Here is a 16056-nt window from a genome sequence, read left to right as displayed (position 1 = left end):
TGTGTTTGTGTGTGCGCAAGATGTGTGTTGCACCAGGGTGTCCTCAGCCAGGTGTGACACAATTGTGTCCTTGAAATATGCATGTCACAGTGATTAAAGAAAATTACTGTGACGTATATGCCTGCAGTGGTCTGGACCTCCCATGCAGCTACCACCCAACGTACCCTAGCAATGTGACATCCCTATCTTCTAGTTCAGCCATGGGGGGATGGGGTTGTTTTCTCAGTGGGCCGGTAGCAGTAGTGACGGCAAGTGTTGCCCAGGTGTGTTCAGCAGAAAACAGAAGTGGAAGAGGGAAACAAGGTGAGTTTGCATATCTAAATCACGCTAATAGGCAGTGATTGAGTGTGTGTGAGAGCGAGCATGAGGTACTGAGTGAGACAGTGCACATTTATTTGTATAGCTTTCTGAGGGTGGCAGAGATGTTAGTAGGAGAAGGGAAGGCTAATACTACTAGAAGGTGCCAGATGCTGTAAACGCTGTGTTATATCTTTCTTTGTAGGGCCCACTTTTAAAATAAGAGCCCCTCTGAAATTGTAGATCTGCCACTGCAAAATCTTCTGACATGTGTAGCCAGGTTGGAGGGGGGCTTGAGATTCGGGGCAAGAGTGGTAGCCTTTATAAATACGAATTAAACACTGTTTTCAAAAGTTAGGACAACATCAGAATCAACAAATAAATACTGGAAACAAACAGCCTAATTTTGATGGCAAATTATTTTTCTGCGAGTGGTATAGTTAAACCTGATCACAAGGGAACACTTCAGCACATTACTACCAATGCTCTGATGATTCTAGTTTAAAAAAACAAAAAACAAAAAAACAAAGATACGGAAATTGTCTTTTCATTTTATTGGGGAAGGATAAAATTATTTAAGTGGAATAATCAGCACAGTTTGAAGACTAATTGCAAAAGTACAATGGCCGAAGGAAGACCAGAATATTGGAATGCAAAATTTTCGCTGATGCCAGTATCAAGCTATTTTGGAAACCATAAAGATACTGAAACAAGCATTTGCAATGCAACGGGTCCCGCATTTGTTTGCGTTGGAGCTATCAGCGTTGCACACTCCTAACCAGACTTTTCTTGCCACATAAACTAATAATGAAAAGTAAAACAGTTTCACATATGCGAGCCGATGGTCGCCATGAGTGTGAAGAAGAAACAGAAGTTTGTTCGCAATAAAACTTATCGGCAGAAGTGCAATTATCCATGTTACCAGCAAAAGTGCAATTATCCTTGTAACCAGCAAAAGTGCAATTATCCTTGTAACCAGCAAAAGTGCAATTATCCATGTAACAGAGTCTATGTCCTGCAAAGCGCTCGACTTCTGCCCAGCGAGATTGGGCTGCACAGGAAATGAGAAGATAAAGTAGTCCAGAAACCAGCTGAAAACACAGAGCCTCGTATGTTTTCAGTAGTTTACTGGTGCACTTGAGGAGGGCTTAACACAGGAAAAGGCATTAAGTATGCATGCCTTTCACAAATGAAATCAGTCGGTTTTTAAAATGCAAGTCCAAGAACTAATGAAAGTGACAGGAGTGAAATGGGCATGGTTAGAAGCCCACATAGACATTATAACATGGTCCAGAGCACTTGCGCGCACTCCACCCTGAAAAGCAAAACATCAAACCATACCTTATCCTGCGATGCCAAAGCCTTTGGTATTCTCCACTTGAGAATTTTAAACTGACCAGAACTTTGCAGTTACCCTTAAGAGCCCTAAAACAATCCTCGCTACTACTATCCACTTTACCCGTATGAGCACTCTAAATTCACAGTCAATGTAATGTAAAATTATTTCATAATTAATTTCTTCCCCTTGTAGCTAGATTAAGCACTCCACTGCTTTAGGGCGAGGCAACTAAATAAGGACACACTCCATTCAGGTTACCGTGAATCGAGGCCTCTTCAAAAATGACACAGCATAATATGTGTCATAACCGTGAGTCTACAAATGAACAAAGCATTTTCTGATATAATTCAACATTAAGGAGTACCAAATTGATCTGTGCATGAAAGGACCGTTTCTGCATCCTTCAACGCATAGATCTACATACTCTCTTGAAAGATTACATAACAGTCTTTTAGTAATTTTGTCTGAGGTGCATGCTGTGTATTTCGTGTCTCAGGAAAGCCTGTAAAGGTTTTGAAAACCTTAGTGTATCAATGTATTTTAGTTCATACGCACTTTTCTAAAGACAGCAGCTAAGTCCTTTCATAAAAGAAGTAATAAAAGGAAAACATTGCTTCCCTGTAACAATCTGTTTGAGGGCGGTAGTGCTGGGAGCACATGTTTTGCACACTCCTGCCATCAACTGTTGGTTTCAAAGCGACTCTGATAATTCCCTTGAACACCATAATGAACCAGGACACAGACTCTACCTCAGATATTTTAATGTTTATGCTTATGTTCATGTCTATGTTTTTGCTTATATTTTGTGGATGTGTAAAGTGATGACCAGCCTACAACTTTACATATATTTGGTAACTCGATGTTGAACAGGAACACTATGTTGTTCCTTTTTAGCGTGTAGAATGTTTGTGGTACTGTGTGCATCTGTCTTATGCAGAGCCTAGCTGAATACACCTAACAATCCACCTAGCAATGTCTGGTTTTGAAATAGGATTGGCAAGTTGATGTTGGGCAAATGGAATAAACATCTGGTCTTTCAAATGGACTGAGTACATCCTACCTGGTACATAATAACTTCCATATCTAAAGTGTACAAGGTTTACTCTGGAAACACTGTGGCTTAAAGACAAATGCCAGTAAGTCAAGAGGTTCCCTGACATGAAATTATGAGATGACTACTGGTATGAAATGAGGGTGTAAGTATAGAACGATTCTGTGTTTGAGTACCTGCAAGAAAGGCTCTGTCATAGAAAGAGTCTGAAGTTCAGTCAACATTTGAGAGAGGTGACACTGACAATTAAGGCTGTTTTCTAGGAAAGGAACTGCATGGGATGCAAGAGGAGCAGCTAAAAAAGTGCCTCCATTAATCTAGTGAGGACGATATTGAGGACTCAAATAGGCATTGAGATTGTCTAGGAGGGATTAACCTTCATGAAGGGAATGTTAAAGACATACTGTTATGGAGGCACGCAGCAGTTTCTGCTAGATGTCCATGTACGGAACTCAAGGATAATCCAGCTTTTGCAGATAGAGAAGGTAGTATACAATGTGTTGAACTGGTACTGCCAAAGGTTTTGTTGAGTAGTACAGTAAGATGCAAAAGGTGCCAAATCACTTGACTGAATAACTTAGGAAGAGAATACACTAGCTGAGCTCAAGTGCTGATTGAGTACGTCTAGACACTAGGGCAGATTCTGGTGTGGATGTACGTAGATCTCAAACAGAAAAGAGTACCAGGGCTGACAAGCCTATGTTGGCGAGATGAGAGTGAGTGTCATTGGTTCCCGCTGCATTATTCACGCTAAATAGGTGATCAGTAGGAGGGTGTTGGGGAAACATATGCAGATATCCATGAACAATTTACCCATGGGGCATTCCACAGTGACAGAGTTTTCACCTTGAGATCACGTTTAGGTATCCTGTGTGTGAGGGTGGCAAACAGGACTACTAAGGGAGTCCCACACTGCTAAAAGCATTGTATGAGAACTTGAGAATTGGTTTCCCATTTGTGAGTCTCTTGATGCTGCCTGCTTAGGAGATCTTCAAAGTCGTTGTCGACACCAGCAAGGTGCTCCACTAATATGCAAAGTGTACATGAAGGCAGAGAAATAAATGGAAGATTGCTTGACCCACTTTGGTTAACTGTGCAGAACGTGAGTCCCTTTGACAGTAATGCATAGTGGTCATATTGTCTGTTCAAATTAGAATGCTCATAGAGCTAACTGAACAGTCAGAAGTCTCAACCACAATGGTGCGTAATCAGCACTGCCAAGGAGACTATTGGCCCTGAATGTTGAAGCTACTTGTGTGTCTCCTGCCCCTCAAACTGTAAGGGATCCAACTGTGTTGATGGGTATGTGCAGTTGTGGAATGATAAACTATCTGCCCAGTAACTAGTTTTCTTTGTTCTGCCACTGTGGTTTGTGCTCAACAATGGGTTCCACCAAAATTGTGCATCCAGTTGTTTGTGATCATTGTCCCGCAAAACATTTCTGTGATAGACACATATGTAACTCTGTTTGGATTCAGATGAATACATGATGCCATCATGCCGAACAGTTTTATAATCATTCTCACTACCAAAGGACACACTGTTATAGGGGAAGCAGTCTCATTGCCACCAGTCTCTCCTTGCTGGAGGTAGGCTTTGCCAGTGACTGCAGTGCGGAGCCAATAACCGTTAATTGAGGACACAGATGGGATTTTTTTTACATTTATTGTGAAACACAATTGATGGACAAGCAAGACTGTCTATTCAGTGTGAGCAAGACATTGAGATTGAATTGTCCCTTTTACCAGTCTGCATTCTAAGTATGGATATACATGAATCTAGCTTTTCCACTGATGCACTACTATCATGGCTAGGCACTTGATAAACACTTGTGGGGTAGTAGTTACCCCCAAAAGGTAGGTTTGAACTGGTAATTGGTTTCTCTTACCAGAAGCCATAGGTAATGACCATTGGTCTGGTGTAAATGTGAAAGTATTTGTCCTTGAAGTTCAGTGTTGCCAAATAGTCACATATTTGGGGCAGGGGAATGGCATCCTGCAGTTTTGTCATTTAGAAGTGGTGGATATGATGCAGTGGTTTAGTGTCTACAAGTCTAGCACTTGGTGCAAGCTTTTGTCCCTTTTGGATATTCAGACACTCAGTGAATACACCCTTTCTTACTGCTGGTGCATGTTGGCAAGGTCTGTATTGCTTCTTTGAGAAGTAACACTTTCACCTCTTCCAAGAAAAGCTCAATGTTTTTTTTGTTGTGTTTGTAAGAGCATGGTGGGTGTTTTGAAGTAGCAGTATAAAAAATTAAAGCAATAACTCTTGGGCAGTGGTACATAGGGCCCAATGAGAATACTTTTTAATTCAGGAAGATAACGCACAGTTTCCCCCCCAACAAGTGTCACATAGCCTTGGGGAATAAAAAGCAGAAGGGGGGCTTGGGAGCATACTGTCTCACATCCAAGCAAAGTTCACCCCTTTGCATTATGGTAAATCAGGTACACAATTAGTGCTTACTTCAAATTGGACTACAGTTTTTCACCACCATTGGTGCAGATAGTGCTGTATATCTCTAGACACCAGTATATGTTTCTGGATTTCGTGCTTCATCAGTAGAGAGCAGAGAATGTTCATCTGGGGTTGCTGGAAATGCTGCCTAAATCTTCACAGGTCACAGTACCACTCACAGGCACACATGGGCATCTCTAAAGGCCTTCAGCTTGGTGGCTCAAGGGAACCTTTTAAACAGAGGAGGGGGTGAGAGCACACTGCCTTACATCCCAGCACAGTTCACCCATCTACATTATGGTAAATGTGGTACACAATTAGCACTTACTTCAAATTTGACTGTAGTTTTTCACCAAAGTTGGTGCAGGTAGTGCTGTATATGTCTAGGCACATACATATGTTTCTACATTTCATCCTTCATCAATAGAGGGCAGAGAAATGTCACCCGGGGTTGCTGGAACACTTGACCATGGTCAAATACTGGTTACGTCTTTCAATTTGGAGAGTATTTCTTTAAGAAAATTATCCACCTCAGCATCAAGTGGAACCATGTGTTGTTGTGCAGCTCTAACTATCCCCAAGTGATATGCATTAATTAGATGAAGAAACCTTTACATGGTACGGCTATAGGCCCAATCTATATGCACATAATCCTGTCATACATCCTTCTTTTATTTTACTGTTCCCGCGTCATGATACGGAGCAGCAGGCCTGCAGAGATGTCTCACTCCGAATCAGAGTGATGAACTGAGGTGGAGATGGCTGTGAGGCTGGTGGTGTTGTGCAGCGGCTACCTTCTTTTTCATACAAATGGGGAAGACCTTGATCTCATCTGAAATGGCTTCCTCTCCATTTTTTATTAAGCAGCTGAGAAGTGCGAGGAGGACAGGCAATAATATGACTTGCGTCGGAATCAATGTAGATTGCCCTTTTGTCACATTTCTCGTTGTGGTGTCTGAAGACATTGCTTCCTTCCTGTTGTTGCTCATGTGTGGAGGTCGAATCCCTTACTGGTTGTTGAGGTCTTTGTCAGCTTCAAAGCCATATTCAGCATGAGCATCAGTTGGACCCATTTCGGCATCACAGCTTCTTCAGAATCAAGGAATGTTTCCAGTGTTAAGCAGTATCAACCACAGAAGGTGGTATGGAACATCAAGCTTTCTTTCACAGAGGTTACCCGACAAGACATTGCTTTCTCTCACAGCAATTCCTTTTCATGGAGCTGAGAGTCCTTTTAAGGCCAATACCCATGGGGATGGTCCTCCGTGTATCTGTAAAGCATTAATTTTATGCTAGGGATGTTTTGACCTCAACCACAGAGCTTGACATCTGAGGTATCATCCTAATCATGTGTAGAGGTTACCCGTTTCCTGGGGTCACTGGAGATGCTTGGCCTCTATAGTTGGATCTTATGGAAATTGTAGGATGCTATCTTGTTTGGCCTTTAGATGGGCTTCCCAAATTGTCATTGACCTTGAATCTTTTCACATCTTTGGCAAACGCACCAAGTGGGGACTCAGTAGAGTATTAGAGCTGCATTACTACCTACAGAACCCATCTTCTGTCTCTTTGTATTGAAATGTCCTTTTGCAATGAAAGCCACTCAACTCCAAACAGGTGCTTTCATTGTGGTCCTTAGGTAGTCACAGGTTACAAACCCAATGGTGGACACTTTCTATTACAAAAGAGTCACAATTTGAACAAAGTTATTTTTTATAACGTTCCCTTTAACATGTCATATAATCTGTCTCCACGCTTTTCGGTGCAATCCCAATTCAGTGCTGGATGATCTGCTAGATGCCGCAGTGGAAGTCTTCCGGTCCCCAGTCCTCTGGTCTCAAACATTATAGTGGAGCATAACTATAGCAGAGCACTCTAAAATATCTGCCCCAGTGGCAAAAAAATACAATCTGAGCTGGGAATATTTGTGTCCTGATGCACTGCTGATTTCAAAGGAGGTGGACAACTTGAAACCACTTCTTTGATGGGAAACACCTAGTGACATTCATCAGATGGAAGACCCTAGATGGTACACAGCAGGACATCCTGAAAACACACTGAATGGTAAGGCACAAGCATGACGAAAAGAAATATGAAAATGTATCAATGATCAAAGGCCAAATGGTATTTGAAGGAGGGATCTACTTTACACAGGAAATGCAGAGGAAACAACAAAAAAGATTATTAGGATTGTTAAACTCTGAAATAAGATTAAGAAGTGTTATTCTCACAGTAGAACACACCCTGCCAAACGTACATAAACAAAGAAACCCATATTTATGATTTAGTAATGCTTACCTATGCATCTTGGTAGTGGTGGATGCCATTCGTTATCTGCACCACAATGAATAATACTGCTGCCGTCCATGACAAAGCCATCTTTACATTTGAACGTAACAGAGTCTTTGTACGTATGAGATGTACCAAAGCCAGACGTCCTGATTGCATTGTAAATATCTGGGTTAGTACAACGGACTGCTGCAAATTGAAGGAAGAGAAACAATAGTTAAACCTAAAATGTCTACCTCCCGGCACATGTGTTGCAGGTAGTAAGAAATATAGTCCAATAGATGGTAGTTGACTAGTGTGTGACTCCTCAAATCTAGTTTTCGGAGAATCTCTTTCCCTTCAGCAAGAACATCCGGAAACACTTTAGACGACAAAAAAAACAAGTTACTTACCTTTGGTAAGCCTCTTTCTGGTGTAAACTCTAGCTAACTGCACATTCATCACCTTAGATTACTCTACCGGGTAGAGACTGTACAGATTGGAACCAGAAACGTTCTTCAGTAGTGCTCCTGCACGCCACTAATTGGCATTGTGCACCTTTGTGCTGGCTTCCTACTGCCCAAGAAGAGAGAGAGCAGAACCACATAGAAGCCCTATCCCTATATGCTGACGTCAGTTTCTTATTTCCCCTTTCCACACCCTCAAACACCCTCAAATGGTTGGTACCAGTGTGCTGATCTCTAACGTGGAACCTTTTTAGATAATTAAAAAAGGCTACTCTACAGAACTAGGAAAAGGAAGGGTGGTGAGGAATCTGAGGTTAGATAGAGTATCCACAACAAAAAAACATCACCAAATATAAATAACCAGTTCTTATGGAGGATACTTAGAACCAGAGATTCTTCCCCTTAGTATACTTACCTCCCCAGGTGGAGGATATGTGGTGTGGACTCGGGCTATAAGGTCGTGCAGGACCGAGCAGGTAAGTAGTCCTTACCGGCCATAAAAGGCAGTAGAGCTTCATGAACAAATTCACTAAAGCCCACACCAGAGCCTCTCAGTTATCACTCCTTGGGGTGTGGAATTCCTATAGCCCGACGCCCAGGACATATTGTTTAGGCTCAAGGACAACATGTTTTCAGGTTTATTTTATCCCTAGGACAAATAGGCCCAACGCCCTCTGGCACAAACCCTTTTGCCTCCAGTTTACAGTACCACACATTATGGATCAGGGAAGGGCATTGTCTGTACAGTCTTGCTCCCTTGCTCCCAAATATCTCGGGCTCATCTTTAATTCTTCTCATAGATGGACCCATACTAAGGTGGAGTCCTATCCTTCCTGTTGAGTCTGGACCCTTCTGACTGATTGCCTAGAGAGAAGTACAGATCATCTCTAAAGAAAGATTAATTTCCCTGTTGTGTTCAACTCATTTACCTTCAAAGATCTGATCCCATTATGGATGACAAGGTTCCTGGTCTTTACTCTTGGCTGATCCCAGACAAACCATGTGACCCGGGGGTTACTCATGCAAGGCAGGAGGAGTAGAGACATAGACAAAGATGCCATATCAACATGCCTCAAACGTTGTGAGAAGTGGATGGAATAGAACAAAAGACCAGAAATATCTAAAATGGAGACAAGGTTGTGACGGTTATTGCAGTAGCACGTATGTGAAAACATTGGTCCTGACGAAAGCCATTCTGACCTTTGGCAGCTAAGATAACATGGTTGAAACATGTCAACCCACATTATGGATGTAAGAGGTCATGGTTTCCTCAACACACATCCATCACTGTTATTAACCTTTGTCCACATTTACCATACTTAAAACATACCAATCTGGGAAGGTGTTCGGCGTTCTAGCACACCCCTAACAAGCTAGGTGTCTGCGGCAAGACCCCAATGATGAAGCATGCCAGCAACTAGGTTGGTGGATGAGGGGTCTCTTGCAAAAGCTGAAGGGGTTGTTGTGAAAAAATAACAAAGGGTCGTAATAAAAACCTAGCCACTTTCCTCATTCCAATACAGCAGCAAAATTTCTAGGTAGTGTGCTCGATTTTCATGCTGTTAGCTGATATTGGGAAGATAAGCAAGCGCTCTCTTCTCACCCTCTTTGTTGACCATTCTAGATTTAGCAGAGCACAGCTGTGAGTACTGTTAATAAGTGATAGAGGATAGTGGTGAATTAGCAACCCCACCCTAGGATCCTCAACCAGCAGACAACTACAATGCAACTATGGCAGATAATCCAGGACATTTACTGAGGAGGATGCTAATGAAATCCTCTCAGGCAGAATAAGAAACCATTCTGCAAGGAGTGATAATGACAGAATATTTGAGGTAAAACTCTGCTCTACATGGCTTATTAAGAACTAACACACTGAGAATCTTTCTTGAAGATGCTGCTTTAGGGAGGGATTTGGCCTAGATAGCCTGGCATTGCACTAGGAATCGTTATAAAGACAGCAAAACAGCTCTCAGATGCAATGTTAGTGGAGATACAGGCTACAGAGAACCACTTTAAAACAACTTTAACCTCATAAAAAGTAACTGGATGAGGTAAACAAAGATATGGCAGATTACAAGGACCATTTGACCCGATTAAAGATTAATATATTTCAGAAGGATCTGAAGAGATTCTCATATGTGAAGGTATACCCCTACTCAGTACCAGATTATGTCAATCCTGACAAGCGAAATTATACCACAGACACAAATTCATACAATACCAGATCCCCTGACACAGATATCTGGCCAAGTGGGGAGGTGAATAGGGCAAGACAGAGGGACAGAAATAGACATAGGATTTGGGTACAACCATGGCGAGGCTTTGTCCCTTACAACAACCCAATGGGGATCCTGCAACAATTCTTTCCTCCTGCCCAACCGCAACACTAATTTTTGGGCTGGGGCACTCTGTTCCCACATGGGCAATCTCTCTCAGGCTTCCTTTATTTATTTTTTATTTATTTTTTAATCAAGGGGAGGCAGAAGGAGAGGGAGGAGAAGAAAAGACCAACAAATGCATTTGGACAATCAGGCGACAGGGGTTAACACCAGGAGCATGACAAGGGAAACTCTCCCTGGGACAAGCAAGGACCCGAAAGTGTAACAAACCTATTGAATATAATACTGTCTGACATACAACAGAAAGTTTTAAACAAAGGGTTAGGGGTTCCACCTATGCCCCATCTAGATAAATTCAGACTGCACTGTGAATTGCCAGAGTTTTATTTTTAGAAAACTCAAACTGGAGGCATTTGTTTGAAAACTCTGGGGCTCAGGACACCACAGCGGTGACACAAAACGGAGAATAAAATCAACATTTTGCCCCCATCTTCCACAATCCCAATTAAAGTACTCACATTTGAACAAGCAGTGTTCAATGAAATCAAGAACCTACACGAAGATGACAAAAATATCTTCCGCAACATGAGCAAAGCAGAAACTGACACTCTTAAGGAGTTGAAGACTGACAAAAGAAGAATTATAAAACCCGCAGATAAAGGGGGTGGAGTAGTTGTCCAGGATAGACTGGATTACACTACAGAATGTCTCTGCTTTTTGGCAGACAGAAAGAACTACATGATTCTCCATACAGATTCAACACCTCAAATAGCAGCTGAAATCAGGAATCTGACTGAAACAGCTGAAACAAAGGGGTGGATTTTTAAAAAGGAGGCAGAATTCCTTTTAACAGTTAACCCAGAACCCCCTACTTCTACATGATTCCGCAAATCCACAAAAATAGAACGCCCACCCCTGGGCGTCTTATAGTGTCAGAGATAGGTTCCCCACTTGAACCGTTATCCCGTTTCTGCGATTTCTATTTAAAACCAACAGTACAAGATACACCAACATATCTGAAGGACACAAAAGATCTGTTGTGTTTAATACAAGATATAGACTGTGATCCCGAAAAGCACACATTACGGAGTTTGGATGTGGAGAGTTTATATACCAGTCTCCTGCAGGAGGACACTTTAATAGTCATCAAAAAAGCTATTGATATGGGGCCATAGGAGTATCAGACTCCAAAGTAACTTATTCACAAATTCACATGGCTTGCCCTCACTGAGAACATTTTTGAATAAGAAGGCATGCAATGCCTACAAACAATCGAAACTTCTATGGGAAGCACTTTCACCCCTGGTGTGTAAGGACTATATTTGGATGATTTTGAGACCAAATATATCATAAATATCGCCAATCCATATAAATAGAATGTCATCTTGTGGAAAAGATACTTGGATGATATTCTCATCATAAGTGTCGGAAGTTGGCTCTGCATATACTATTTCAAAGTAAGAGATAGTGTCCAAGTGTTCCCCTTAGAGGTAAGATCTTGGCAAAATTAGATAATTCTAATGCTTTTTTTTTTGGTAGTGTGGTCGAGCAGTAGGCTTATCAGAGGGGTGTGTTAAGCATTTTTTGTACACAGACAGGCAATAAATGAGAAACACACACTCAAAGACTTAACTCCAGGTCAATAGTTTTTATATAGAAAAATATATTTTCCTAATTTATTTTTAGAACCACAAGTTCAAGATTCGAAGTAAATACATAAAATCCAAGGTACTCCACACAGGTAAGTTAGGAACTTTGAACTAGAGCAATAACATACACAGTTTTAGTAAAAATGGCAATAAGCTATTTTAAAAGTGAACACAGTTCAAAAATCAACAGTTCCTGGTGCAGGTAAGTAATGGTTAGTTTGTCAGGTAAGTAAGACACTTAAAAGTCTAAGTTCCGGGGCATAGGCAGCCCACTGTTGGGGGTTCAAGTCAACCCCAAAATTACCACACCAGCAGCTCAGGACCGGTCAGGTGCAGAGGTCAAAGAGGTGCCCAAAACACATAGGCGCCTATGAAGAACATGGGTGCTCCGGTCCCAGTCTGCCAACAGGCAAGTACCTGCGTCCTCAGAGGGCAGACCAGGGGGGTTTTGAAGAGCACTGGGGGGAACTAAAGTAGGCACACAAAACACACCCTCAGCGGCACAAGGGCGGCCGGGTGCAGTGTGCAAAGCAGGCGTTGGGTTTTGTATAGGATTCAATGGAGGGACCCGGGGGTCACTCTAGCGGTGCAGGCAGGTCACGGGGGGCTTCTCGGGCCAGCCACCAACTGGGCTAGGCAGAGGGTCACCTGAGGGTCACTCCTGCACTGAAGTTCGGTTCCTTCAGGTCCTGGGGGCTGCGAGTGCAGTGCTTGGTCCAGGCGTTGGGTCCCTTGTTACAGGCAGCGGCGGTCGGGGGAGACTCTGGATTCTCTCTGCAAGCATCGCTGTGGGTGTCCAGGGGGGTCGTGTCGGGTTACTCGCAAGGTTGCAGTCGCCTGGGAGTCCTCCCTGTAGTGTTGGTTCTCTGGAGTACGAGCCGTGGGCGTTGGGTGCAGAGGGTGAAGTCTCACGCTTCCGTAGGAAAGAGTGAAGTCTTTGAAAGTTGCAAGAAAGTTGCAAAGTTGTTGTTAGATTTGACCAGAGCCGCTGTTTACAGGAGTTTCTTGGTCCTTTGGTTCAGGGCAGTCTATTGAGGCTTCAGAGGTCACTGGTCCCTGTCGGATGCATCGCTGTTGCAGTTTTATTCAAGTCAGGAGACAGGCCGATACGGCTGGGCCAAAGCAGCTGTCGTCTCCATTGTCTCTGTGGGGCTTTCAGGTCAGCAGTCCATCTTGTTTCAGGTTGCCGGAATCTGATTTCCTGGGTTCTGGGGTGCCCCTAAATACAGTTTTTAGGGGTGTGTTTAGGTCAGGAGGGCAGTAGCCAATGGCTACTGTCCTGGAGGGTGGTTACGCCCTCTTCGTGCATCCTCCCTGAGGGGAGGGGGACACATCCCTAATCCTATTGGGGAATCCTCCAATCTCAAGATGGAGGATTTCTAAAGGTAGGGGTCACCTCAGCTCAGGACAGCTTAGGGGATGCCCTGACTGGTGGGTGACTCCTCCTTGTTTTTCTCATTATCTCCTCCAGCCTTACCACCAAAAGTGGGGGCAGTGGCCAGAGGGGCGGGCATCTCCACTAGCTGGGATGCCCTCGGGTGCTGTAACAAAAGGCATGAGCCTTTGAGGCTCACTGCCAGGTGTTACAGTTCCTGCAGGGGGAGGTGAGAAGCACCTCCGCCCAGTACAGGCTTTGTTCCTGGCCACAGAGTGACGAAGGCACTCTCCCTAATAGGCCAGCAACTAGTCTGGTTGTGACAGGCTGGCAGAAACTGGTAAGCCTAGCACTAGGAGTCAGACTGGTATTCAGGGGGCATCTCTAAGATGCCCTCTGGGTGTATTTTACAATAAATTCCACACTGGCATCAGTGTGCATTTATTGTGCTGAGAAGTTTGATAGGAAACTTCCCAGATTTCAGTGTAGCCATTATGGAACTGTGGAGTTCGTGTTTGACAAACTCCCAGACCATCTACTCTTTATGGCTACCGTGCACTTACAATGTCTAAGGTTTTGCTTAGATACTGTAGGTGCATAGTGCTTATGCACATATGCCCTCACCTGTGGTATAGTGTACCCTGCCTTAGGGCTGTAAGGCCTGCTAGTGGGGTGACTTACCTATGCCACAAGCAGTGTGAGGTTGGCATGGCACTCTGAGGGGAGTGCCATGTCGACTTAGTCATTTTCTCCCCACCAGCACACACAAGCTGTAAGGCAGTGTTGCATGTGCTGAGTGAGGGGTCCCCAGGGTGGCATACGACATGCTGCAGACCTTCCCTGGTATCAGGGCCCTTGGTACCAGAGGTACTATTTACAAGGGACTTATCTGAGTGCCAGGGCTATGCCAATTGTGGAAGCAAAGGTATAGTTTAGTGAAAGAACACTGGTGCTGGGGCCTGGTTAGCAGAGTCCCAGCACACTTTCAATCATAACTGGCATCAGCAAAAGGGAAAAAGTCAGTGGTAACCATGCCAAGGAGGCATTTCCTTACAATACGGGAAGGTGATAGTGCCCAAATCCCCCTGTTTCTGACTTGGGTGAACGGGTGTGACCACAATTTAAAATTCACCCACACAATGAATAAGGAATCCATTATATTTCTGGATGTCACTATTTTTGCTGAACATGGGAAGTTTGTACAAAGACCTACTTTAAACCTACTGATAAAACTATCCTAAAAAGGTTTGACAGTTTTCACTCCAGCCCCTTACGGGAGAACTTACTTCATGGTCAATTACTTCGACTTAGAAGAAACTGGAACAAAAAAATCAGGTTTTAATCTTCAAGGTAAGGCAAATTTTCAATCTGAGGGGACTACAGCTACCCAGATAGGCTTATAAAAATCTGCAGGAAACAAGCAAAGAACCATAATAGCGGCCCACTCTTGGAGAATCACACACGGGATAAGACTGAGGTCCCATTGATATGTGTCACCACCTACAACACTCTGTCCGATAGTGAGAAAAAAAATCATAAACAAACATTGGGAAATACTACGGACAAGAAAATTGAGGTGGGGAAAACACTTATTTTGTTTCAAGAGGAAAGTTTGAAGGACAGTCTTGTCCACCCATCCAAAAATAACTCCGGAAATCAGAACCACTGTGCAGGATGCATCAGTACTTCCCAATGTCAGACATTACGCCTGTGGTAACTGCAGTGTCTGTCATTCGACAACGACCACTAAAACACTCAACTTGGAACCAGGAAGAGTATGGACTATCAAGAAACACAATGGTAATTCTGCCAATGTGGTATGTTTAACAACTTCACTGTGCAATCTCTGCTATGTGGGCATGACCACTAAGAAGGTCAGGACATGCATCTGCGAACCCTGGAGCAACATCATGTGTAAACGGAGTACAACGAAAATGACGGTACATTTCCTGAAAGAATGTCATACCACCAATGACATGAAGTGGGTGGTAACTGAACAAATGGAGGACAATGATAACAACACAGAAAGATTGTTGTTCGCAAAGGAACAACGTTGGATCTACCGACTGTCAACACAAAAACATGGATTTAATGACAATAACCCTTGGAATAGCATCCAAACTTAAATTCTACCTTCCAGTAAAACAAATTCTGGAATGTGCAGCCTTCATGTTAACATGCTTAATAATACGGTTACTGGACAATGGGGTCTCGGTACTCACATAAGTGCATCTAGAGTTATAATTAAGGTGCTGCTATAATTAAATATTCCTTGGAATAGGGGCCATAACTACATGTCCGATATATCATGGCACACTCTTGGTCACTGGTCACCCCCTGGTTTGCATGACAATGGACTTATTAACTAATTAACTTATGGTCTCTCCATGACTTATGATATCCCCTGGCTGCCATAATAAGATGCTCTACAGATGGGGGCCGTGACTACAGGTCACTCTCTCAGTGAATATGACCCTGAACTTATTAACTCATGGTGTCCTCTGACTTTTATTTCATATGGCCACACTATGAAGCGCACACCGTCTTTCTTTTTCTGGCTCTGGGGCTCACACAGCCTCACCAGGACCGTTTAAAAAAAAAAAAATAAAAAAAAAATAACTGCTGGCCACTCTTTTCATCCAGAGTTGGGAGCACATATATCTGCAAAACGTCCTCCATCAATCAATCAATTATGAGCTTGTAAAGCATACTACTCAACCCAAAGGGTCTCAAGAAGCTGAGGGCTGACCTCAGAGATCAGTCAAAGAGCCAGGTCATGAGGTCCTTCCTGAACGGAGGCAGCAATGGCGA

At 43.2% G+C, this 16056-nt stretch overlaps 1 protein-coding gene across 2 annotated transcripts in view; it reads right to left on the bottom strand.

Moving 5' to 3' along the window:
* The window catches only part of LOC138299906 (membrane cofactor protein-like), a 637582-nt gene that overhangs the window by 375449 nt on the left and 246077 nt on the right, over positions 1-16056 (bottom strand). For both annotated transcript variants that reach the window (XM_069238620.1, XM_069238621.1), the window contains exon 8: positions 7443-7622. In XM_069238620.1, coding sequence (XP_069094721.1) covers positions 7443-7622 — 180 coding nt within the window. The remainder of the gene's footprint in view (positions 1-7442; positions 7623-16056) is intronic.

Source organism: Pleurodeles waltl, chromosome 6, assembly GCF_031143425.1.
Source record: "Pleurodeles waltl isolate 20211129_DDA chromosome 6, aPleWal1.hap1.20221129, whole genome shotgun sequence".
NCBI lineage: Eukaryota > Metazoa > Chordata > Amphibia > Caudata > Salamandridae > Pleurodeles > Pleurodeles waltl.
This window is presented reverse-complemented; position numbering and strand designations above follow the sequence as displayed.